We start from the raw sequence: 24,896 nt of genomic DNA, 5'->3' as shown, positions 1-24,896 counted from the left end.
CACTGACTTATTGGAAATAATACATACTGATGTATGCGGTCCGATGAGTGTTGAGGCTCGCGGTGGGTATCGTTATTTTCTGACCTTCACAGATGATTTCAGCAAAGATGGGTATATCTACTTAATGAAACATAAGTCTGAAAGATTTGAAAAGTTCAAAGAATTTCATAGTGAAGTGGAAAATCATCGTAACAAGAAAATAAAGTTTCTATGATCTGATCGCGGAGGCGAATATTTGAGTTACGAGTTTGGTCTTCATTTAAAACAATGTGGAATAGTTTTACAACTCACGCAACCTGGAACACCACAGCGTAATGGTGTGTCCAAACGTCGTAATCGTACTTTATTAGAGTTTAGAGGTCAAATTGAGAAGTGACGACAGGTGATTAGAGATGTGAAAATCGGGAAAAAATTTCAAATTTTTTTTTAGAAAAATTTCAAAAAGAAAAATTTCATAAAATTTCCTTTAGTCCCGGTTGGTGATACCAACCGGGACTAAAGGTGGACCTCCAGGCAGCGGCCACGTGGAGGGCCTTTAGTCCCGGTTGGTATAAGAACCAGGACTAAAGGGGGGAGGCTTTAGTAACGACCCTTTAGTCATGGTTCAAGAACCGGGACTAAAGGCCCTTATGAACCGGGACAAATGGCCCTTTTTCTACTAGTGTTGCGAACCATGCCTCATGGGCAAGATGACTAAGACTCCGTTCTCCAGAACAAACGAGCGAGCCACTGACTTATTGGAAATAATACATACTGATGTATGCGGTCCGATGAGTGTTGAGGCTCGCGGTGGGTATCGTTATTTTCTGACCTTCACAGATGATTTCAGCAAAGATGGGTATATCTACTTAATGAAACATAAGTCTGAAAGATTTGAAAAGTTCAAAGAATTTCATAGTGAAGTGGAAAATCATCGTAACAAGAAAATAAAGTTTCTATGATCTGATCGCGGAGGCGAATATTTGAGTTACGAGTTTGGTCTTCATTTAAAACAATGTGGAATAGTTTTATAACTCACGCAACCTGGAACACCACAGCGTAATGGTGTGTCCAAACGTCGTAATCGTACTTTATTAGATATGGTGCGATCGATGATGTCTCTTACCGATTTACCACTATCGTTTTGGGTTATGCATTAGAGATAGCTGCATTCACTTTAAATAGGTCACCATCTAAATCCGTTGAGACGACACCATATGAACTTTGGTTTGGCAAGAAACCGAAGCTGTCGTTTCTTAAAGTTTGGGGTTGCGATGCTTATGTGAAAAAGCTTCTGCATGATATGCTCGAACCCAAATCGGAGAAGTGCATCTTCATATGATACACAAAATAAACTGTTGAGTACACCTTCTATCACAGATCCGAAGGTAAGATATTTGTTGCTAAGAATGGATCCTTTCTAGAGAAGGAGTTTCTCTCGAAAGAAGTGAGAGGGAGGAAAGTAGAACTTGATGAGGTAGTTTTACCTTGTCTCGAATTGGAAAGTAGTTCATCACAGAAATCAGTTCCAGTGATGCCTACACCAATTAGTGAGGAAGCTAATGATGATGATCGGGAAACTTCAGATCAAGTTACTGCCGAATCTCGTAGGTCAACCAAAGTACGTTCTGCACCAGAGTGGTACGCTAATCCTGTTCTGGAAGTCATGTTACTAGATCATGATGAACCTACGAACTATGAAGAAGCGATGGTGAGCCCAGATTCCACAGACTGGCTTGAAGCCATGAAATCTGAGATGGGATCCATGTATGAGAACAAAGTATGGACTTTGGTTGACTTGTCAGATGATCAGCATGCAATTGAGAATAAATGGATCTTCAAGAAGAAGACTGACACTAATGGTAATGTTACTGTCTACAAAGCTCGACTTGTTGCGAATGGTTTTCAACAAGTTCAAGGAGTTGACTATGATGAGACCTTCTCACCCATAGCGATGCTTAAGTCTATCCGAATCATGTTAGCAATTGCTGCATTTTAGGATTATGAAATTTGGCAAATGGATGTCAAAACTGCATTCCTTAATGGATTTCTTAAAGAAGAGTTGTATATGATGCAACCAGAAGGTTTTGTCGATCCTAAAGGTGCTAGCAAAGTATGCAAGCTCTAGCGATCCATTTATGGACTGTTGCAAGCCTCTCGAAGTTGGATTATTCGCTTTGATAGTGTGATCAAAGCATATGCTTTTATACAGACTTTTGGAGAAGCATGTATTTACAAGAAAGTGAGTGGGAGGTCTGTAGAATTTCTAATATTATATTGGATGACATATTGTTGATTGGAAATGATATATAATTTCTGGATAGCATAAAAGGATACTTGAATAAGAATTTTTTAATGAAAGACCTCGATGAAGCTGCTTATATATTGGGCATCAAGATCTATAGAGACAGCTCAAGATGCTTAATTGGACTTTCACAAAGCATAGACCTAGATAAAGTTTTGAAGAAGTTCAAAATGGGTCGGTCAAAGAAAGGGTTCTTGCCTGTGTTACAAGGTGTGAAGTTGAGTCAGACTCAATGCCCGACCACTGCAGAAGATAGAGAGAAAATGAAAGTCATTCCCTATGCCTTAGCTATAGGTTCTATCATGTATGCAATGCTGTGTACCAGACCTGATGTGTGCCTTGCTATAAGTTTAGCAGGGAGGTACCAAAGTAATCCAGGAGTGGATCACTAGAAAACGATCAAGAACATCCTGAAATACCTGAAAATGACTAAGGATATGTTTCTCATTTATGGAGGTGACAATGAGCTTGTCGTAAATGCTTACGTCGATGCTAGCTTTGACACTGATCCGGATGACTCTAAGTCACAAACCGGATATATATTTATATTGAATGGTGGAGCTGTTAGTTGGTGAAGTTCCAAGAAGAGCTTCATGGCGGGATCTATGTGTGAAGCGGAGTACATAGCTGCTTCGGAAGCAGCAAATGTAGGAGTCTGGATGAAGGAGTTCATACCCGATCTAGGTGTAATACCTAGTGCATCGGGTCCAATGAAAATCATTTGTGACAATACTGGAGCAATTGCCTTAGCGAAGGAATCCAGATTTCACAAGAGAACCAAACACATCAAGAGACGCTTCAACTCCATCCGTGATCAAGTAAAGGAGGGAGACATAGAGATTTGCAAAATACATACGGATCTGAATGTTGCAAACCAATTGACTAAGCCTCTTCCACAAGCAAAACATGATTAGCACCAAGACTCCATGGGTGTTCGAATCATTACAATGTAATCTATATTATTGACTCTAGTGCAAGTGGGTGACCAAAGGAAATATGCCCTAGAGGCAATAATAAAGTTGGTATTTATATTTCCTTATGTCATGATAAATGTTTATTATTCATGCTAGAATTGTATTAACCAGAAACTTAATACATGTGTGAATACATAGACAAAACAAAGTGTCCGTAGTATGCCTCTACTTGACTAGCTCGTTAATCAAAGATGGTTAAGTTTCCTGATCATAGACATCTGTTGTCATTTGATGAATGGGATCACATCATTAGGAGAGTGATGATGGAGAAGACCAACCCGTTAGCTTAGCATAATGATCGTTAAGTTTTATTGCTATTGCTTTCTGCATGACTTATACATTATCCTTTGACTATGAGATTATGCAACTCCCGAATACCGGAGGAACACCTTGTGTGCTATCAAACGTCACAACGTAACTGGGTGATTATAAAGATGCTCTACAGGTGTCTCCAAAGGTGTTTGTTGGGTTGGCATAGATCAAGATTAGGATTTCTCACTTCGAGTATCGAAGAGGTATCTCTAGGCCCTCTCGGTAATGCACATCACGATAAGCCTTGCAAGCAATGTGAATATTGAGTTAGTTGCGGGATGATGTATTACGGAACAAGTAAAGAGACTTGCCGGTAACGAGATTGAACTAGGTATGAAGATACCGACTATCGAATCTCGGGCAAGTAACATACCGATGACAAAGGGAATAACGTATGTTGTTATTGCGGTCTGACCGATATAGATCTTCGTAGAATATGTAGGAACCAATATGAGCATCATGGTTCTGTTGTTGGTTACTGATCGGAGATGTGTCTCGGTCATGTCTACATAGTTCTCGAACCTGTAGGGTCCGCACGCTTAATGTTTGATGACCATTTTTATTATGAGTTATGTGTTTTGGTGACCGAAGATTGTTTGGAGTCCCAGATGAGATCATGGACATGACAAGGAGTCTTGAAATGGTCAATAGGTAAAGATTGATATATTGGACGATGGTATTCGGACACCGGAATGGTTCCGAAGTGTTTCGGGTATTTATCGGAGTACCGGGAGGTTACCTGAACCCCCTGGGGTATGTAATGGGCCAACATGGGCCATAGGGGAGAGAGAGGGCAGCCCACAATGGTGGCACTCTACCCATGGGAGTCCGAATTGGACAAGGGGAGGGAGCGCGACCCCACTTTCCTTCTCCCTTTCCCTCTCCTTCCCCTTACCCCCTTCGAAAGAAAGGAAGGGGGCCGACTAGGACTAGGAGTGCAAGTCAGTTTCCTCCCCCCCCCATGGTGCGCCCCTAGGGCCCGACTCCTCTATCTCCTCCTTTATATACGAGGGCAGGGGGCACCGAAAGCACATCAATTGTTCTCTTAGCCGTGTGTGGTGCCCCCTCCACAGTTTACACCTTCGGTTATATTGTCGTAGTGCTTAGGCGAAGCCCTGCACGGATCACATCACCATCACCGTCACCATGCTGTTGTGCTGACAAAACTCTCCCTCGACACTTTGCTGGATCAAGAGTTTGAGGGATGTCATCGAGCTGAACGTGTGCAAAAGTCGGAGGTGCCATACGTTCAGTGCTTGATCGGTTGGATCACGAAGGCGTTGGACTACATCAACCATGTTAATCTAACACTTCCGCTTTCGATCTACGAGGGTACGTGGACACACTCTCCCCCCCTCGTTGCTATGCATCTCCTAGATAGATATTGCGTGATCATAGGAATTTTTTTGAAATTACATGCTACATTCTCCAACAAGGAGGGCAGATAGGAGAGGATGGGTATCGGTGTCAAAATCGGCGGATCTCGGGTAGGGGGCCCCGAACTGTGCGTCTAGGCCGGATGGTAATAGGAGGCAAGGGACACGAAGTTTTACCAAGGTTCGGGCCCTCTTGATGGAGGTAAAACCCTACATCCTGCTTGATTAATATTGATGATATGGGTAGTACAAGAGTAGATCTACCACGAGATCGGAGAGGCTAAACCCTAGAAGCTAGCCTATGGTATGATTGTTGTGTCCTACGGACTAAAACCCTCCGGTTTATATAGACACCGGAGAGGGTTAGGGTTACATAGAGTCGGTTACAATGGTAGGAGATCTACATATCCGTATCGCCAAGCTTTCCTTCCACGCCAAGGAAAGTCCCTTCCGGACACGGGACGAAGTCTTCAATCTTGTATCTTCATAGTCCAGGAGTCCGGCTGAAGGTATAGTCCGGCCATCCGGACACCCCCTAATCCAGGACTCCCTTAGTAGCCCCTGAACCAGGCTTCAATGACGATAAGTCCGGTGCGCAGATTGTCTTCGGCATTGCAAGGCGGGTTCTCTTCCAAACTCCGTGTACCTGTTGAATAAAGTCCAGTTTCTTGTAAATGTTGCCCTCCTTGGCTTCTACGCCCAACAATGGCCGTCTCCCACGTGTTAAACGAATATGAAAAGTCTGAGTGTTTTTACATCCACACCCCTAGCCGCGTAAATGAGCTGCCCATTTAAGGGGACAAGGATTTAGATCCAAACCACACCTTCTCCCCGTCGCGAGTGTTCATCAGAGCGCATCCGACAAAGGTCCATTCCACCATGGCCAGCCATCGCAAATCCTCCTTTCGCCCTTCCAGCCCTCAGCCTGGGTATTGGGAGAGATGCTCCATCCCGCATAGCGAGCTAGAGACGCTCCAGACCAAGGGATTTCTCCCCCCGGCCTATATGGTCCCGGTTCGAGCCGGTCTTGCCATCTATAACGGCGGAGAGCAAGCGGAGAGTGCCCCTAATCCCTCCAAAGAAGAGCGGGTATGCCTTGTCCCTTATTTAATAAGAGGGCTCGGATTTCCAATCCATCCGTTTCTCCGGGGGCTCCTGGAGTTCTATGGCCTCCAGCTACACAATCTTACGCCTGCCTCCGTATTGCATATCGCGGGCTTTGTAGCCCTCTGTGAGCTGTTTTTGGGTGTTGAGGCTCATTTCGGGCTATGGAAAGAGCTATTCTGCCTCGTGCCCGTTCTCAAAAGGGGTCAATATATCAAGTGGGCGGAGCCGAAGTGTGGCGCATCGCCGGGACTGGATATCTATCCGGAACCCCAAAGAAGGCGTCCGAGGACTGGCCTTCGGAATGGTTTTACATAGATGACGTCCCGCTGCCGGATCCTGTCCGGATCGGCCTCCCTGAGTTCGACAGTGCTCCACTAAAGAAGCGCCTAAGTTGGCGTCCATGGAGCCCTCAGAGGGAAAGTGACAAGGACGTTCTTTACCTGATGGGCCGAATAAGACTGTTAGCTCATTCCGGACTGACCATGATCGGGGTCATGGCCGCATGCATCATGCGAGGGGTGCAGCTGCTACAGTATAGATGCCACCCCATGTGGGACTTCAACGGGGAGGACGATGCCACCCGCTACGGCCATAAGGGGCCGGATTCGGCTGCGGCTCTAACAAAGACCTTGTCCGCTTTGTACAAGGAGAAGAGGAGGAATTTTTCCGCGTCGACCCACAGGGTGGATTTTCTATGTACAATCCCCCAAGCTGGGTAAGCGGTCACATTTACTTGCCCATCCATTTTATATTCACATTGTTAAATATTCAGTCTAACGACTTCAACACAGGAACTGCGCCAGGCTGTTAAAGAAATAAACAGCCCTCCTCCACAACCCGAGGACCCTGGATGGTCCCTTGACCCGGCCTCTCAAGAGGATCCGGACTTATCTGTGGAGCTGATTGATGGAGTGTTCCATCAATTGAGCAAGGACAATGCCTTTGTGGCCATTACGGCCGATTACCCAGGGCTAATCCCGGCCTCCCAGGCAACTGAGATCGAAGTCCCAGTACCCTGAATAGGGGTCCGCCCTCTTGTGTTCTCAGTTTCCTGATTACAACCGAGCTTTGCAGGGAGGGTTTTTGAGACGGGAGGCCGAACCTGCGGCGACAAGCCAACGAGGGGCCGCAGGGCCCCGTGGGAAGAAAAGAGGTGCAGTCCGGACCGAGGCGTCAGCGCAAAGGTATGGTGTGCCCCCTTATCCCAGGTGTTATACCTTCAAGGCATATTAACACTCGTGCTCTCTTCAGGACAAAGAGACCTCGCCGGACTACATCCGGAGAGGCTGCCAATCGTGCCTCCACCAGCCAGGCTCCAAAGCCTAGTCCGGAGGCAGAGGCGAACATAACGCGCGCACCGGACGCTCCTTCGACGGAAGATGTGGACAGGTTCTCTGCCACCAACTCTGAGGTGGAGAGTGCCATGAACCACAGGCGTCGTAGGACAATTCTTCGTGACGCTTGTTTCTCCCAAGAGGCATTAGATGCCTTCAATTCGGGAGATGCGTACCTCCATGCCGCTCAAAATGGTCTAGCCAGGGCCACGGAGCAATATGTAAAAGACATACGGGTAAGAAAATTTTGGTAATTATATATATATACCAGTAGCCCCCGAGACTTGAAACAGTTAGAATAACTGATTTAAGGATCATTTGTTATGAAGGTTCTTACAGAAAAGAATTCCCTACTGTCCCAGGAGCTGGAAGAGTGCAAAGCCCAACTTGAGGCCGCACTAGCCGCGGCAGGGGAGCCCAAGGAGACTCCCTCTGGTAATATATACTTTGAAAGATAAGTATTTTGCGAAGCACGGCATGGGTGCGAATCTGACAAATGAAATTGTAGATGGCGCCGGATTGAATCCGGAAAGGCAACAACTCCTACGCCAGCTGAAGGCTGGTGAGAAGGTGCTGACAAAGGTGAGGCGGGAGAAGAACGATCTCCAAGATGCCAACACCAAGCTGGGCGTCGACCTGAAAGATGTTCGTGCCCAGCTGTCAGACTCCGTTAAGGAAAATGAGCGGCTTCGGCGTGGCATATTTAGTAAGTGCTTGAACGAACCTTTGAAAAAAAAAGTTCGGCGGGGAAGTCGACTAACAGAGTAATGTCTTTAGGTGTGCTAATAGGTTGTCCTGCAGAGGAGATGCCCGGTTCTACGGGTGACCTTCTTCCCGAGCTCTCGCAACTGCTCGAGCGAGTTCGGCAGGCGATGCAAGGCGTCGCCCAGGCCTTATGGCCATCCATCTCCATGCCCGAAGGTCTTGGAGAGCTTGCGGAGAAGCTAAAGGGAGCACGGCGGCGCTTCCGATTGTGGAAGATATCGGCCTGCCGTCAAGGCGCTAGGGAGGCCTGGGCCATGGTGAAGACGCGGTACACAAAGGCTGACCCCAACCACATGGCCGAGGTCGGTCCTGTGGGGCCCGATGGGAAGGAGAACCCTGTAAGCTAAGTATATGGCCAAGTAGAATTGGCCGCAAAGTATTCCCAGCAGGACTGTGAATTAGACAGCCTGTTAGATGGTATTGAAGAGGAATACAATCAGTCAGAATGACTATGTAATTTAATTGACATTTATAATGGCTTCTAGCCGGATTGTAGATCGTTTGTCATGGCCGACCTTTTCGCTTCAGCCTCGGGACCTGACGGTCCGGAGTGTGTCCAAATTCCCATGCGGTTATATAAGAACCGGGGAATGCATGGAGACCAGGCGTAGGGGTCATTAGTGCGTGAACAGACAAGTGCCCGACTAGTTATGTTATATTACATGGTTAGTAAGAAACATCTTCCAGAGAGAATAGTTCCGTTAGGGGTTCCTTTCCCTGGGAGGCATGCCCTAAAGTGCATGCCCATTCTGCAAAAAAAACACGGGAAAAAGCATCTGGGGGCAAATAAGTAAATAAGTGAAAAGATCATCTTTTAGGTCACCGACCGAATATTCCCTTAGGAACGCTAGCTTTCGGCTTCACCCAGTCTGAGGTACACATCCGGCTGATCCGGCAGTAACAATCGCAGAGGTGCTCCCTTTACCGCCTAGCCGAATAATCGGAACGTAGGGGTAAGCACAGGAGCCAGGCAACCCAGCTTGGCCAAAACTTAAGTCATATCGATGCATATAATGGTGAAATAAAAGGTACATGCGGAAGTGTAACACATGTGTTGGGCATGAAGCCCGTATAAATAAGCTTCTGTTAAAAGAAGCCCCCAGGTTTAATGAGTGTGAATAGCACGTCATTTGATGAGCCTTTAAAGGCTATAAGAGAAAGGAAGGGGAGAAGGAGAGAAATGTAAGACAGGCAGTATATAAAAAATGGACAGAGGAAGGAGACGAACACAGAGTCCAGCGCTAGGCATAGAATCTTCGGAGACGGGCTGCATTCCATGGGTTCGGCTCGAGTCGGTTATCCGATGCATCTCGCAGGCGGTATGCTCCACCAGTCAGGACTTGGTCAATTATGAAGGGACCTTCCCACTTGGGCTTGAGTTTGTCCTTTTTCTTGTCCAGCAGGTGTAGAACTAATTCGCCAACGTTGTAATTTTTGGCCCGTACTTCTCTGCTTTGGTATCTTCGAGCCTCCTGTTGATAGAATGCGGAACGGGCTTTTGCCACGTCACGCTCCTCCTCCAATGCGTCCAAACTGTCCTATCGATCGAGCTCGGCTTCTCTTTCTTCGTACATGCGCACTCGAGGTGGGTCATGAATTATGTCGCAAGGCAAAACTGCCTCTGTGCCGTACACCATAAAGAATTGTGTGTATCCGGTGGTGCGATTCGGCGTGGTCCGCAGCCCCCAGAGTACGGAGTCGAGTTCCTCTACCCAGTGCGTGTTAGATTCCTTGAGGGACCGCACTAATCTGGGTTTGATGCCGCTCATGATAAGACCATTTGCACGTTCGACCTGCCGTTAGTTTGTGGGTGATAGACGGAAGCATAATCGAGCTTGATGCCCATGTTTTTGCACCAGAGTTTTACCTCGTCGGCCGTAAAGTTCGTGTCGTTATCAGTGATGATGCTGTGGGGGACGCCGTAACGGTGTACAACCCCGGATATAAAGTCTATCACCGGTACGGATTTGGCCGTCTTAACAGGCTTGGCTTCTATCCATTTGGTGAACTTATCCACCATGACCAGTAAGTATTTTTGCTTGTGGGTTCCGCCTTTAAGGGGTCCAACCATGTCAAGCCCCCAGACCACGAAGGGCCAAGTGATGGGGATAGTTTGGAGGGCGGTGGGTGGCATATGGCTTTGGTTTGCAAAGAGCTGGCAACCGACGCATCGTTGGACTAAGTCCTGGGCGTGTGCCCGGGCCGTCGGCCAATAAAAGCCTGTACGGAAGGCCTTGCTTACAAGGGACCAAACTGCAGCGTGATGACCACCGAGTCCAGCATGAATTTCAGCTAGGAGGTTCCGCCCTTCCTCTTCGGAGATGCACCTTTGAAGGACTCCGGTAGTGCTTTTCTTATAAAGCTCTCCCTCGTGGACTTTGTAGGCTTTGGATCGCCGCACTATGCAACGTGCCTCATTTTGGTCCTCGGGGAGTTCCTGCCTAGTAAGGTAGGCGAGGAATGGTTCTGTCCACGGGGCGATGACGGCCATTATTACGTGGGCTGAAGGTGTTATTTCATTGGCAGAGCCTCCGATTGTGTCAGAATGTTCGGTGTCGGGCAGTGCGGTTGGGTCTGGGCTGTTATTGTTCGGCTCCCCTTCCATACTACGGATGGCTTGAACAGCCTTTCTAAGAAGATGCTGGGGGGGGACTACATCGCGTTTTGCGCCAATGCGTGCCAGGACATCTGCCGCCTGATTATTTTCCCGGGCTATATGGTGAAATTCAAGCCCTTCGAACTGTGCTGACATTTTTAGGACGGCGTTGCGGTAAGCTGCCATTTTTGGATCCTTGGCATCGAATTCTCCATTTATTTGGGATATTGCGAGGTTCGAGTCCCCGCGCACCTCTAGGCGTTGAATGCCCATGGATACTGCCATCCGGAGACCATGTAAAAGGGCCTCATATTCGGCTGCATTGTTGGAGTCTGTGTACATAATCTGGAGTACGTATTGAACTGTGTCTCCTGTGGGGGACGTCAAAATGACGCCAGCCCCTAGTCCGGCCAACATCTTGGAGCCGTCGAAATGCATGATCCAATTTGAATATGTGCCGTACTCTTTAGGGAGTTCGGCCTCCGTCCATTCTGCGAGGAAGTCGGCCAAAACTTGCGACTTGATGGCTCGCCGTGGCTTATAAGTTATGTCGAACGGGAGGAGCTCAAAGGCCCATTTTGCAATCCGGCCCATTGCGTCACGGTTGTTTATAATATCGTTAAGTGGTACTTCCGAGGCTACTGTTATTGAACACTCTTGAAAGTAGTGTCGTACCTTCCGGGATGCCATGAATGCCGCGTACGCTATCTTTTGATAATGCGGGTACCGTGATTTGCGTGGAGTGAGGACAGTGGACACATAATAGACCGGCTTTTGAAGGGGGAATTTGTATCTGTCCGTTTCTCGTTCGACGACGAGCACTGCGCTTACAACCTGATGTGTTGCTGCAATGTACAATAGCATTGGTTCGCCAATGTTTGGCGCGGCCAGGACTGGGTTTGTTGCCAATATGGCTTTTATTTCGTCGAGTCCGGTCGTGGCTGCATCCGTCCATTCAAAGCGTTCGGTGCGCCAAAGGAGGCGGTAAAGGGGTAGGGCCTTTTCTCCCAAGTGGGAGATAAAGCGGCTTAGAGCCGCCACGCATCCGGTTAACTTTTCTATTTGTTTGAGGTCCTTTGGGATATCCAGTTGCGACAGAGCTCGGATCTTGGCTGGATTTGCTTCAATTCCTCTACCGGATACAATGAAGCCCAAGAGCTTTCCGGCTGGAACACCGAAAACGCATTTTTCCGGGTTGAGCTTGATGTCGTATGTTTGGAGGTTATCAAATGTGAGCCTCAAGTCGTCTACTAGAGATTCAACATGTCTTGTTTTGACGACCACATCATCTACATATGCCTCCACTGTTTTGCCGATCTGGTTTGCCAGACATGTCTGAATCATGCGCTGATATGTTGCGCCGGCGTTTTTGAGCCCGAAGGGCATTGTGTTGAAGTAGAATGGGTCGTATGGTGTGATAAATGCCGTTGCGGCTTGGTCTGATTCTGCCTTCTTGATTTGATGGTAGCCGGAATATGCGTCGAGGAAACACAATGAATCGTGTCCTGCGGTAGCGTCGATAATTTGATCGATGCGGGGGAGGGGGAAGGGATCCTTTGGGCAAGCCTTGTGAAGGTCTTTAAAATCAACGCACAGGCGCCAGGATTTGTCCTTCTTTGGTACCATCACCAGGTTTGCTAGCCAGTCCGGATGTTTTATATCTCTCATGAATCCGGCCTCCAATAGCTTTGCTAGCTCCTCTCCCATGGCATGTCTCTTAGGTTCGGAAAAACGCCGAATAGCTTGTTTGACAGGTTTGAATCCTTTTAGGATATTTAAGTTGTGCTCGGCCAGCCTGCGTGGGATTCCTGGCATGTCTGAAGGGTGCCAGGCGAAAATTTCCCAGTTCTCTCGTAGGAACTCTCGCAGTGCGGCGTCTACATCAGGGTTTAACTGTGCCCTGATGGAAGCTGTTTTATTGGGGTCCGTTGGATAGACCTGGAATTTGACTATTTCGTCTGCCGGTTTAAAGGAGGTGGACTTGGATCTTTTGTCGAGTACCACATCGTCCCTATTCAACGTGGAGCGCAGCACAGTCAGTTCCTCAGCCGCTAGGGCTTCGGATAGTGCCTCGAGGGCCAGTGCGGCGGTCTTGTTTTCGGCGCAGAGTGCTATGTCCGGATCACTAGCGAGTGATGATCCCGTTAGGCCCGGGCATCTTGAGCTTCATGTACCCGTAATGGGGTATTGCTTGGAAGATTGTAAACGCTTCCCGCCCTAGCAGAGCGTGATAACCGCTGCTGAACGGAGCCACATGGAACGTGACCTCTTCGGACCTGTAATTATCCGGCGTGCCGAACACCACATCTAGTGTGATTTTTCTTGTACAGTGCGCTTCCCGACTGGGGATTATTCCTCTAAAGGTTGTGCTGCTTCGCTCATTGCGGTTCCAGTCTATTTCCATTTTTTGAAGGGTTTCCTCATAAATGAGGTTCAATCCGCTGCCGCCGTCCATGAGTACCTTGGTAAGACGAAAGTCGTCCACTATTGGACTGAGGACCAATGCGGCTGGTGCTCGGGCTGTTCGGAATTTAGGTTCATCACCAGCGTTAAAGGTAATAGCCGTGTCACTCCATGGGTTTATTGATGCTACTTGGTAGACTTCGGCAAGGCTGCGGAGTGTCCTTTTTCGCATATTATTTGATGCGAAAGTCTCGAAGACTGTTAATACCGTATTGGTGTCCCTGGGGTGGCTTTCTGTGGCCTCCGGAATTAGGAGATCTTCGCCAATTTTGGCCACCTGCCGGAGTATCCAACATGCTCTAAGGCTGTGAGTTGCTGTGGCGTCCTCTGGACTGTGAATTTTACAGGGTCCATTAAGCCATCCTTCCAGTACGGTTCCATGCCCTGTAGAGGGTTTTTGCTTTTTGGTGTTTGACTCGGGTGTCTGGCGATGATGCACCCTTTTATTTCGGGCTGGGTTTTGTATTCAGGGCCGATCGTCCCAAAATTTTATTTCGGTTTTCCAAGCGCTTTCCATCGCACAGTACTTTCATACAATGGACACCAAGTCAGCGAAGCGTGTAATATCACGGCGACTTATGGCATTGAGGATTCCCTTGTCCGTGCAATTATTGCAGAAGATTGAGATTGCGTCTTCCTCGCGGCAGTCCCTTATCCTGTTCCTAACCAGGAGGAATCTGGCCCAATAATGATGTACTGTTTCTTCGAGCTCTTGCCTGATTTGGGATAGATCGCTTATGTTCGAGTGGGTGGGTGGAATTAAATCCGAAGCCTCACCCAATCTGAGGCTCAGAGGCCGAGGAATTTCCGAACTCGAAAATTTGGATTCCTGGATGTTGTCCAATGAATCCAGCCCGTCGCCTGACTCTAAGTTCAGGTCTTGAGTGATATCCTCCCCTCCGCGGGTATCCGGCTTGGAGGGATCGGGAATCCGGACGTAGCTAGTCCTTAAGATAGATGAAGGGTCGCCGCACTGTCCCTCTACCACGGCAACGTGATGGGTGACTTGGGGAGAGTTAATCTCTCTCAGATCGGGTTTAGGCCCAATCTGGTCGTAATCCGTAGCGACTCCCAGGGCGACAATGCGATCCAAGACCTCGTTTCTGGAGGAGAGCTCCATTGGATCTAACTTCTCGGCGAGTTCTGAGCTGACATGAAGATTGTTTTCGATGGCTCGAGAGGTCATCGTCGGCGCAGAAGCCGAACAGGCGGTCATAAGAAAACCACCTAGCCGGAGGGTTTGGCCGACAGCCAAAGCTCCCTTAGCAACGGTGCCGTCTTTAAAGACGGGGAGAGGCATCCTTCCTGATGGTGACGACATAGAGGAACTCTCAATGAAAGCACCAATGTCGGTGTCAAAACCGGCGGATCTCGGGTAGGGGGTCCCGAACTGTGCGTCTAGGCCAGATGGTAACAAGAGGCAAGGGACACGAAGTTTTACCCAGGTTCGGGCCCTCTTGATGGAGGTAAAACCCTACGTCCTGCTTGATTAATATTGATGATATGGGTAGTACAAGAGTAGATCTACCACGAGATCGGAGAGGCTAAACCCTAGAAGCTAGCCTATCGTATGATTGTTGTGTCCTACGGACTAAAACCCTCCGGTTTATATAGACACCGAAGAGGGTTAGGGTTACATAGAGTCGGTTACAATGGTAGGAGATCTACATATCCGTATCGCCAAGCTTGCCTTCCACGCCAAGGAAAGTCCCTTCCGGACACGGGACGAAGTCTTCAATCTTGTATCTTCATAGTCCAGGAGTCCGGCTGAAGGTATAGTCCGGCCATCCGGACACCCCCTACTCCAGGACTCCCTCAATGGGGTTGGGGTATGGATGAGGAGGGAGAGGAAGACGATAGGTGTGGCTTAAATAGCCTTAGTGCGACATGTTTTCTGATTTTTTTACTAGTTTCACCGGGTGGAAGTAATGAGCGAGCGGTGTTTGGTGGCATATCAGAGTGTGTGCACGCGCGTGGGATACCGAAGGCTGCCTCAATAGCCAAGTTGTGACGTTTCACCGTTGCACATGTCTGTGCCATTGGTCGGGAGTCAAGGGGTCACGCCTACTCGTTCTTCTGTGCGTGTGCCGCCCGTGCATGCATGCATCGTAGGCTGCTCACTCGCATGCATGGCAATGTAGCCTGCTAGCTAGGGCCTGGCTAGAGGAGCGTGGCAACGTTTAGTCCAAAGGTCCAACGGGTGGGTTTCTTTTACCAGAGCCCAACGGCTAGCCCACTCATCGCAGCGCAAGCAAATCATCACTGACGTAGCATTGCGTGCCGATCCACACTGTTGAACGTGCAGTGATGCAGTGAATCCAGAGTTGAGGGGGGGGGTTATCCAGCGTTGTAAAATGCAGCCAATCACAAAGCCTCAGTGACGTAGCCCTAGCGCCTTATCCAGACCGTCCACTAACAAAGATCCAACAGCACAGAAGGGTGCGGGGTTTTAGATGGGGTTTGAGGGGTTTTGAGAGGGTTTGAGGGGTTGTGAGAGGGTTTTGAGGGCTAGGGTTGAGCATAGCTAATTAAAAATCATAAAAATATGCTTGCACCCATCATTGTTTTATGTGAGTGAGTTGCTAGGAAAAATAAGAACTTGGTCTATGGGTATTTTCATGAAAAACCCTTCACAAAACATAGCTATCATGAACGAGGTTACATGGGATTCAAGCTAGGGTTTAGGACTGAGCATGTCTTAGTTTATCCAAACAATCTCATATTGGATATGGACCCTATATTTGCACACTAGATGTCAAGTTTTGATTTTTGGCCCATTTAGAAAAGGTCAAAAAAAATTTGCGTAGGAATGGGGTATTTAGCCTAGCTTCGGAGCTCATTTGGAGCACAGTTTTCATGACTAGTGTTTCACATCAACAATAAGAGCTCGGATTGATCGCTTAACATGCATATGAGTAATATTTGAGAAATCATTGTAACATCAATACCACATACTAAACAATTTCAAATTTGAAGTTTGGCCAGAATTTAAATAGCATTACACAAATACCGTTTTACACAAATTGAGGAAAGTTTTTTATTCTACAACACACATCACCATTAGACAAGCTTGACAAAAAGAAGTTTTCACTTCTTCTTCTTACCACTCAATTTCTTCTTCTTACCACCTTTTGATCCTACCACACCTAGTTCACTCAAACTCTTGGTTTTCTTAACTGGACTAGCTGGGACAGCTTCAGTTGGCACCACAACATCTACATGAGGCTCAGTTTGCACAAAATCAACTCCAGTAGCTTCAATTGGTAATACAACTTGCAATATAGCCTTAGTTTGCGGAACATCTGCCGCAATAGCTAAAGTTTGCAGAACATCTGCCGCAACAGCTTCAGTTTGCACCACATTCTACGCCACATCATCATCCAAATGTTGCTCATGACGCATCACAAGATCAAAGATTGCCTCATTTTGCACCACAACATCATCCAAATCTTGATAATTTTGTATCACAACATCATCCAACTCTTACTCATTTTGCACCGCAGCAGCATCCAACTCTGGTTCATCACCAAAGCTTCTCTTTTTTCTACAGACACTGATTCTTGCCTTTTTGATTGCCCAGCAATCTTCAACAACAAGGGTTTGACCTCCACGCTTCCTCCTGGAAAACAAAGCTTGTAATTTGGCTAGTAATTAAAAACAACATCCAAATAAAAAACACAAACGTAAACATACTTTGCCCTTTCAAGAGTGTAACAACATTTTGGAGATCCTTTTCGGTACCCAAGTTCCTGGCACAACTTTCAACTATTTTTGGGACCTTTTTGGGACCTTTTTGGCTTTGCATCCTTCTTCCCCTTCCCCTGTTTACTACTCCCACCTTTCTCAAATCATGCCTTGAATCTACTCTCTTTTGGCCTGCCAGCCTTTCTTTTTGTTAGTGGATGACACATGGAAAATTCAATTTCCACTTCAGGCCACTGAGACTGATCTGTAAGTGCTGGAATCAGAGTTGCATATGCAGCCTTGAATCTTGCCACTAAGTAACATTCATGCAAATATGGGTGTATGTTTATCGGGTTGGGAGGCCAAGAAAAGTATGGCATGGTCACATGGTTTCCCGGTGTGTTGCCACTCGAGGCAAGTCATGAAAGTTAGTGTTAACAACATGTTTCCTTCCAGTATTGATATCTCTAACTTCAGCACCCCACAATGAAGATTTTTCAACAGGCAAACGTGTAAGATTTCTGCTCCTGTTCACCACCTGTTGTACCACTTCAGGAAGCTTATCCCCTTGCAGACAATCATCAATCCTTATTCTCAATTCCCACATGCGCATGATCATGATCCTAGTTTTGTCAACCATGTCATGCACATGCAAGTTCTTTAACTTCTTTATCTCATTATTAAAACTTTCTGCCAAGTTAGTGTTGATATGATCACCCTTGATGGCAGTGTTAAATCCTGACATGTACGACAATAAAGAATGATAGGTGTTCAACCATGGACCGAACTCACTGCATGCTACTTTTATCTTATGAAGATGATATGAATGTGTTCGTTTGGTGTAAGATCTTGATGCTGGCCACATTCTCGCAAATTCTTCCCCTCTGAATTTTTTGATCAAATTCATCCACATATGGCCGAACCACTCCCTCTGCTCACAATGAGGAAAAACATTCTTCACTGCATTTTCTAGCCCTTTACATGCATCTGTGTGTGCTGCCAAAGGTGACATTGTCCCTATGCATCTTCTCAACTGCATCATGAAACATGTCCATGAAACCTCTGTCTCTGACAAACCAATAGCAACAGGAAACATCCAATTATGTCCATCTAAAGCATTGCATGCTGCCAATTGACCATTCCATTTGCCAGTCAAAAAAGATGGGTCTATGCTCAAATATGGACGACACCTTGCTTTGTAGCCATCTATGCAAGGCTTTAAAGCCATAAAGAACTTGGAGAAAAGAACTCTACCATCCTTTGTTACCTCAGTATCTATCTCCACAACACTTCAAGGTGACCTATTTTCCACCTCTGCTTTGAAGTTATAAAGCATCCTAAAATTATTTTCCCAATCACCATATAATTCTTTCATTGCCCTCTGTTTTGCTTTCCACACTGTGGTATACTTCATCTTAATGGGGTACTGCTTTTCCATGTCCACTTTAAGTTTCTTTGCTGTAGTGTTTGGTTTCTTGGCTAAAATTGGAGTGATCTTTTCTGCAATCCAAAGCTGTGATGTCATGGTTGATACTCTCTGTGAACTTGTGCAAGCTCATTATCATGTGCATCATCTACATCATCGGCAACATCTTTCATCAGCTGTCCATCCACATCTTCAAAAGCATCTATATTAGCATCATTAGACAAACTCGATTCATCCCTCTCTTCCTCATCTTGCTCATCTACTGGATCTACTGGAATACCAAAAAAATTGCCCATCTCAGTGTCAGTCATTAGTGCAATGACCAAATCAGTAGTGTCTTCTAATTGTACTGAATTCCAATCAACACAAACAACTCTTACAGCACCATCGCAACCCTCTTCTGCATCTTGATCAACCCCCTTTATTACTGTCACTTCACCCGTAAACATGGGCGTTATCTGTCTCTGTGAAGCCCATTCATCATCTACCATCTGCGAAGCCAACTTTGAGGGCACATATCCGACCTTAGAATCGGATTTCAAATCAACGAGCTCTGCATGAAAGGTAGTCTGTTTACTTGCGCAGCCGTCTTGTCGGTCGATTTCATCAACCATCTCTTCACCATTCTCAATTCTCACATACTCACGCTTCCAATTATCAAACCGTAACAATGCTACCTCTTGCTCTGGAACCCAAAACAGCTCTCCCCAATTTCCTCCACGACATTTCTCATGTCCCTCTCTTCCATGCTCTGTATTTCCTGTGGATCAATCTCTGCAAATTCAACCACCCATTTCACAATTGTATCTCTTTCTATGTCTCGCACGCTACCATCACCTAGCTTCGCATTAGAAGGAAAGAATTCGACAGTGAATTCGAATGTCCTAGCACCATCGACCATGTTTGTCAATGGCAGGCAGTGTGAGCTAGCGGAAACTGACGAGGCACAAATCGCATAGGTTGGAAAGGACGCACATACCTAGTCGATGTTGTTGTCTCTGGCGGCTCCATCGCAGCCAGCCCCCCTCCCCAGCACCCAAATCTGGATCAAATCGACCAAAAAACAGAGGGAAACAGAGGCGATGCGGTGAGATCTAACTCGACAAGGAGGGGAACAGGATAAGTGTTCCAGATTCACTCACCACAGCTGTCGCCGTCGCCAAAACGGAAGCTCCGCCGCAGCTGTCATCGTGAAAAAAGCTCTGGCGCCGTCACCGGCTCACCGTCGAGAACGAAGAGGAGGGAGCAACGGGTCACGTCTCACTTAATTCATACAGGCACGTGGACACGTCTCTTCTAATGCACTGCCAAGTGGGGCCGTAACTAGATGCACTGTCAAGTGGGACCCACATGTCTTAAACATAACCTCACTCCCATTGACGACCATTTTAATCGCCCGAGTGGGTCTTGGCTATTTGAGCTTCTGAAACGTTGCACCAGAGCTATTTTCGACAACCACGTCGCACTCCTTCCTTTTCACCTCAAATGTGTCGCACATGAGCTATTGACCCCATGAGGCCAGGCCTTGGATCTTGCGCGTACCCAAAGCATCTCCGTTTGGATATTTGCTGCAGTGCATCCGCCGGCACTTACGCACTTGCATTAAATGGTTTGCGCAATGGACCGACCGGCCGCGGCGATATGGATCGTCAAGTGCACGGAGACACGAATAATGATGCACGCGTGCGTGCAGGCCCGATCGATCGGTCGATCGGCAAGCAATTCTGGTCCGTAGTGCCTGCGTGTTGTTTTTGTGTTGTCTCCATGCATGAGTCACGATCGATCCGAAAGCTCGGGAAGATGAACGAGGACTGGTCAAGTAGTACCCCCTAAATCTCCCGGACAACGAGACCCACACGATCCAATCGATCCTTCAGGACTCATCACTCACGCAACCGGGCGGCATGATTAACCGATCGATCGAGCTAATAATATTCGCGCCGGGCGGTTGCGTCGCCAGCGCAGCGATCACCACGCCGGCCCGATCGAGACGGCCACGCTGCTAGCAAAGCTAGCTGCTCGCGCAGCCCTGATCGAAAACGGCGGCGCACGCGACCAGTCCACATGGATCCCGGCGTAGTAGCTCTGTCACGGTGGCCGAGCTGCCAAAACGGCAAAGGAAGCTCTGTCTTTTCTTTCATTAAATAAACAAAGACAAGTTTCGTGATTAAACAAGAACAAGATCGCTGATTAGCCCTCCGATCCGACCCATACACACGCATAGTATAATTAAACAACACGCACAACGAATTCCTTTCGCTCGATGATTGGTTGCCAGGCGTCGATCGCCGCCGGCGACAGGCTAAAACCACATGCATGGACGATAATTGAAGCCGCATGCATGCAAGCAAAGCTCCCAAATAGTTAAAATAACGGGGAGATTCCATTCCATTCTCAGCCCTCATTCGGTTTGAAGGATTTTCGTAGGAAAAACATAGGAATAAGGATTCCAGAGGAAAATTTTCTATGTATACATTCGGTTTGTAGAAAATGCGTGCAGGAATTTCGTAGGAATACTATTCATTTCTCGTGTTTTTGAAGGAAACTACACATCCACTCAAAGCTCATTTTACGCGTAGGAACGAGGCAAGTCAATTCCTTAGGATGACAAGTGTCATCCTATCATATTCCTATACTACTCCTAATTCCTACGTTTTAATTTCCTTCAAACCGAATGAGCCCTCAGGGTAGCTCTTGGCCATTTTCTGCCTGACCTACCCGGCCGGTGCAGCCAGCCAGCCGTGACCACACCAGAGATCAGTGACTAGCCAGTTGATGCCAAGGAATGATTGTCGCTTGGGTTTGTCACACCGCATTTAACTCCCAGGTTGCTTCCTTCCGTGACGACCCCCCTCCTGCCACTGGACCCTAGCTGCAAGTTGGCCGTGTCGTGTTCTTGTGGACCTGTGGGCTGTGGCAATACTCTACTGCTACTGCTACTGCTAGCTAAGCTACTGGCCGCGTTGCTTGCCGGGAGTGGGAGTATAAGCGTGAGGAGTTTACGCAACTTAGCTGGGAGAGAAATGAAGGGAAGCAAGCATATTCTAGAGATGCTATAGTATACCTTAGGGCATCTCCAGCCGTTGGCCTCTCAGGAAGGACAAAAAATCGCCCCATAGAGACGCACCGGCGCTAAACCGCGCACTGGAGGTGTGATGCCCCCCAGTCGCGGCCTCTCACGGGATTTTAAAAAAGTCAAATACGGCGCAAATACGACTCAAATTTAACGCAAACATCGGCGAGTTCGTTCAAATTTAAACATACTTTACAAAAAAAGGAAAAACTACCGCGGGCTACCCCCGCCGTCTCCCTCGCCGCCCGCCCACGCGGTTCTACATGCTGAGGAGGCGGTAGAACCGCGTGTAGTCACCGCCGTCGTCGTCGTCGTCGTCGCCCCCGCCGACGCCTCCGCCGTCCCTGCTGCATCCCTCCCCCGGTTGGCGCGGCGGGTTGGACGGTCCGGGGGCGTCGTCGTCGTCATCGCTGAGGACCACGACGCTGTGCTCGTCCTCGCGCCCACACTTGCGGGCGGCGATCTCCTCCAGGGCCCGGCGCTGCCGGACCATCTCGTCGCGGAGGTGGTCGTCCCGTGCCCACCGCAGGGCGTCCTCGTCGGAGAAGCCATGCCGGGCTATCTCCTCGTACTCCACGGGGAAGCCGGGCTCCGGCTTGGACTCGACGAGGACGAAGCGGCCGGTGGGGGAGGTGTTGTCACCGATGCGGAGCCGAAGCTGCGGGTGCGCGCGCTGACTGGCGCGCTCTAGGGCTCCGGCTTGACAGGGCGGAGGTGGAGGCAGGGGGAGCCGCCGGACGAGGAGGAGGACCCCTCGGTCTCCATGCGCCTCGGGGTCTAGGAGCTTCCCCGGCGGCGTGTGAAGGACGGAGGAGCGGGGTACTCGAGGCGCGGCATGTTGCCGCCCTCGATGTACTCGAGGACGGCCTCCAACGTGCGCCCGGACACGCCCCACCACCGACGCCGGCCGACGGCGTTGAGCCTGCCGGAGGGCTTGACGCCGTTGGTGGCCTCGAGCTGTCGGAGGGCTCAGCGCGTCTTATATAGGCCGAGGCGCCGCCCGTGCGCGAGCCGCCGTGAGTACGCGTGGCGGGCGAGGGAGGGCGAGGGACGCGCGTCATCCGGTCTTCACTGCGTCGCCCGTGAGGCATCAATGGCGCAGGCTGACCGGCGCGGCAGCGCGGCAGCTTTGTCATTGATTCGCCGCGGGAAATGAGGCGATAAGGACGACGAAGGGCCGAGAAGAGGGTAGAGTCGCTGACACGGCAGGCCCGCGGCTCTTTCGCGCCAAAACAGTTCGCCCCGGCGCCCCCGGGCGCCCCCCAGCGCGCTGGGTTCGGCCTGGGTCCGCCGGCGCTGTTTTCGGGCCAAGCCGGCGAAAATCGGACTCCTGAGACGCAATTGAGCCGATTTTTCGGCGCCGGCGCAAGAAAAACATCTGAAAATGCCTTCCTGAAAACGCGGCTGGAGATGCCCTTACTATACAAGTCTAGAACTTGGGCGGCATGAATAAGCTTGACGACCAGTCGTTCCTGGACGAGCTATGTCCGTGCGGCGGAAGGAGGCGCCGGCGCCGGCTCCGGCTCCGTGGCAGGCGTACCCGGGCAGCGGCATAATGACGACGAGCGACCTCCTCTTCTACGGCGGCGAGGGCACCGCCGAGGCGAGCAGCGGCATGGACTTTGCCTGCCCGTTTCAGCACCCCATGGCGCCACCGCACCGGCCGCATGAGGAGTTCAACTTCGACTGCCTCAGCGAAGTGTGCAACCCTTACAGGAGCTGCGTCGGCATCGTCCCTGGGCCTGGGGCCGGCCAGGCGCTCGCTCAGGATCCACTGCACGACGCCATGGCGGAGGACGACCCGAGCGGCGGCAACCTGCATCGCGGTGGTGGGGCGCCGTCGTCACCGCTGCCGTTCGTGTTCGGAGCAGGAGGCGCCGGGGAGAGCTCGGAGATGACCAGGGGCGTCTTCTCCGGCGCCCACCCTAGAAGCAAGCTCAACGGCGGCACTAAGTCCAAGAACCTCATGGCGGAAAGGCGGCGCCGGAAGCGTCTCAACGACCGCCTCTCCATGCTCCGCTCCATCGTGCCCAAGGTTACCAAGGTGTGTGTGGCAACTCGCATTTGTCCTGTGACCTAATTAAGTAACCTAGCTAGTGATTTCTTAATTCCTATCAAGTATCAGCTTTCAATTTGAGTCGTGGACCTTAGTTAACATCTTTAGATCGAATCAATCGATCAATATGTAGATGGATAGGACCTCGATCCTCGGGGACACCATAGACTACGTGAATGAGCTAACCGAGAGGATCAAAACCATCGAGGAGGAGATCGGCGTTACGCCAGAGGAGCTGAACCTGCTGAATACCAGGAAAAATGTCTTCATCGGTAGCAGCGAGGAGATGCCGATGAGGAATTCCACAAAGGTACACACTTCGCTTAAGCAGCTGATCAATTTAAAGGATCCAGACATCAAATCTGAACTGATTGTTATCCATACAGTTTGTCATCGAGAAGCAGGGCGACGGCGAAACCAGAATCGACCTCTGCTGCGCCACAAGCCCCGGCGTGCTGATCTCGACGGTGAGTGCGCTGGACGTGCTGGGGCTGGAGATCGAGCAGTGCGTCGTCAGCTGCTTCGGCGACTTCGCCATGCAGGCATCCTGCTCACAAGTAAGGAATTATCATGTGTCTTTTTTTCGAGGAGCAAAATTTTCCATTAATTTCTTGGCCGAGTGTACATGTTCTCTGCACTATTAAAATTCGATCGTCGATGCATGGTGTCTGTGGTGTATATAGGAGGAAGGGAGGAGCCGAGTGACAAGCACCGACGAGATCAAGCAGGCATTGTTCACGAGTGCAGGCTATGGAGGAAGGTGTCTCTAGATCGAGCACATCAATTCATCAAAGCATGCAGAAGAAGCTATTTGTAATTGTAACTTTGTAATCGTCTTTGTGTTCTATGTTTGCATATATTTGATTGATTTGTTTTGAAAAATATCTGCATGAATTAATGTAGTATAGTTTTTATGTTAAATGTTTTGAATGGCAGTACTATCTAAAGTTCAGCTGTTTGTGACCAGATTGTAATAGTTGGGTGTGTGTCCGTGAGTGTAATGCGTGCATGTATGTATCAATGTATGGAGTGGTGTATTATATTGGGATTTGGCCGACATGAAAAGATACCAATCTGTTGTTGTATTTGGTTGGGCACTGTTACAGATTTTTGTTTCTTGTGTATGTTTAGCTGTTTCCTGACAACAAGTGTTCATCAAGTTTTGTCATGGGCTATACGAACAGTGGTCAAGGATTGGGTACCCATATCGGCACATATGAACAAGCCCTGACGAGTACCTCTCGTACTGTACACACAGTGGTCCGTTGATTCCTTCCATGTTTGGAGAATTGTGTGACCGTGCTGTGTGCATTTTACACCACTAATAACATTCGGACTTGCACATATATTGGATTGAGATCGTTATTTTATGGTCTTATCCAAAGCGATACAAACTGGAGACAAACATCCACGAGGATGCAAACTCTCAACTGAAAAATCGATGAG

The 24,896-nt window shown here is 48.7% G+C and overlaps 1 protein-coding gene across 1 annotated transcript; it reads left to right on the top strand.

Moving 5' to 3' along the window:
- The first annotated feature begins 22,834 nt into the window (after positions 1 to 22,834).
- Positions 22,835 to 24,535, top strand: LOC125511362 (transcription factor BHLH3-like). The gene is made up of 4 exons (XM_087522220.1): positions 22,835 to 23,438; positions 23,584 to 23,760; positions 23,837 to 24,007; positions 24,134 to 24,535. Exons 1-4 carry the CDS (start codon positions 22,878 to 22,880, stop codon positions 24,218 to 24,220), a joined length of 996 nt encoding a protein of 331 aa, XP_087378346.1. The 5' UTR covers positions 22,835 to 22,877; the 3' UTR covers positions 24,221 to 24,535.
- Positions 24,536 to 24,896: the final 361 nt, after the last annotated feature.

Source organism: Triticum urartu, chromosome 5A, assembly GCF_056163025.1.
Source record: "Triticum urartu cultivar PI428250 chromosome 5A, HENAU_Tu73, whole genome shotgun sequence".
Taxonomy (NCBI): Eukaryota; Viridiplantae; Streptophyta; class Magnoliopsida; order Poales; family Poaceae; genus Triticum; species Triticum urartu.
This window is presented reverse-complemented; position numbering and strand designations above follow the sequence as displayed.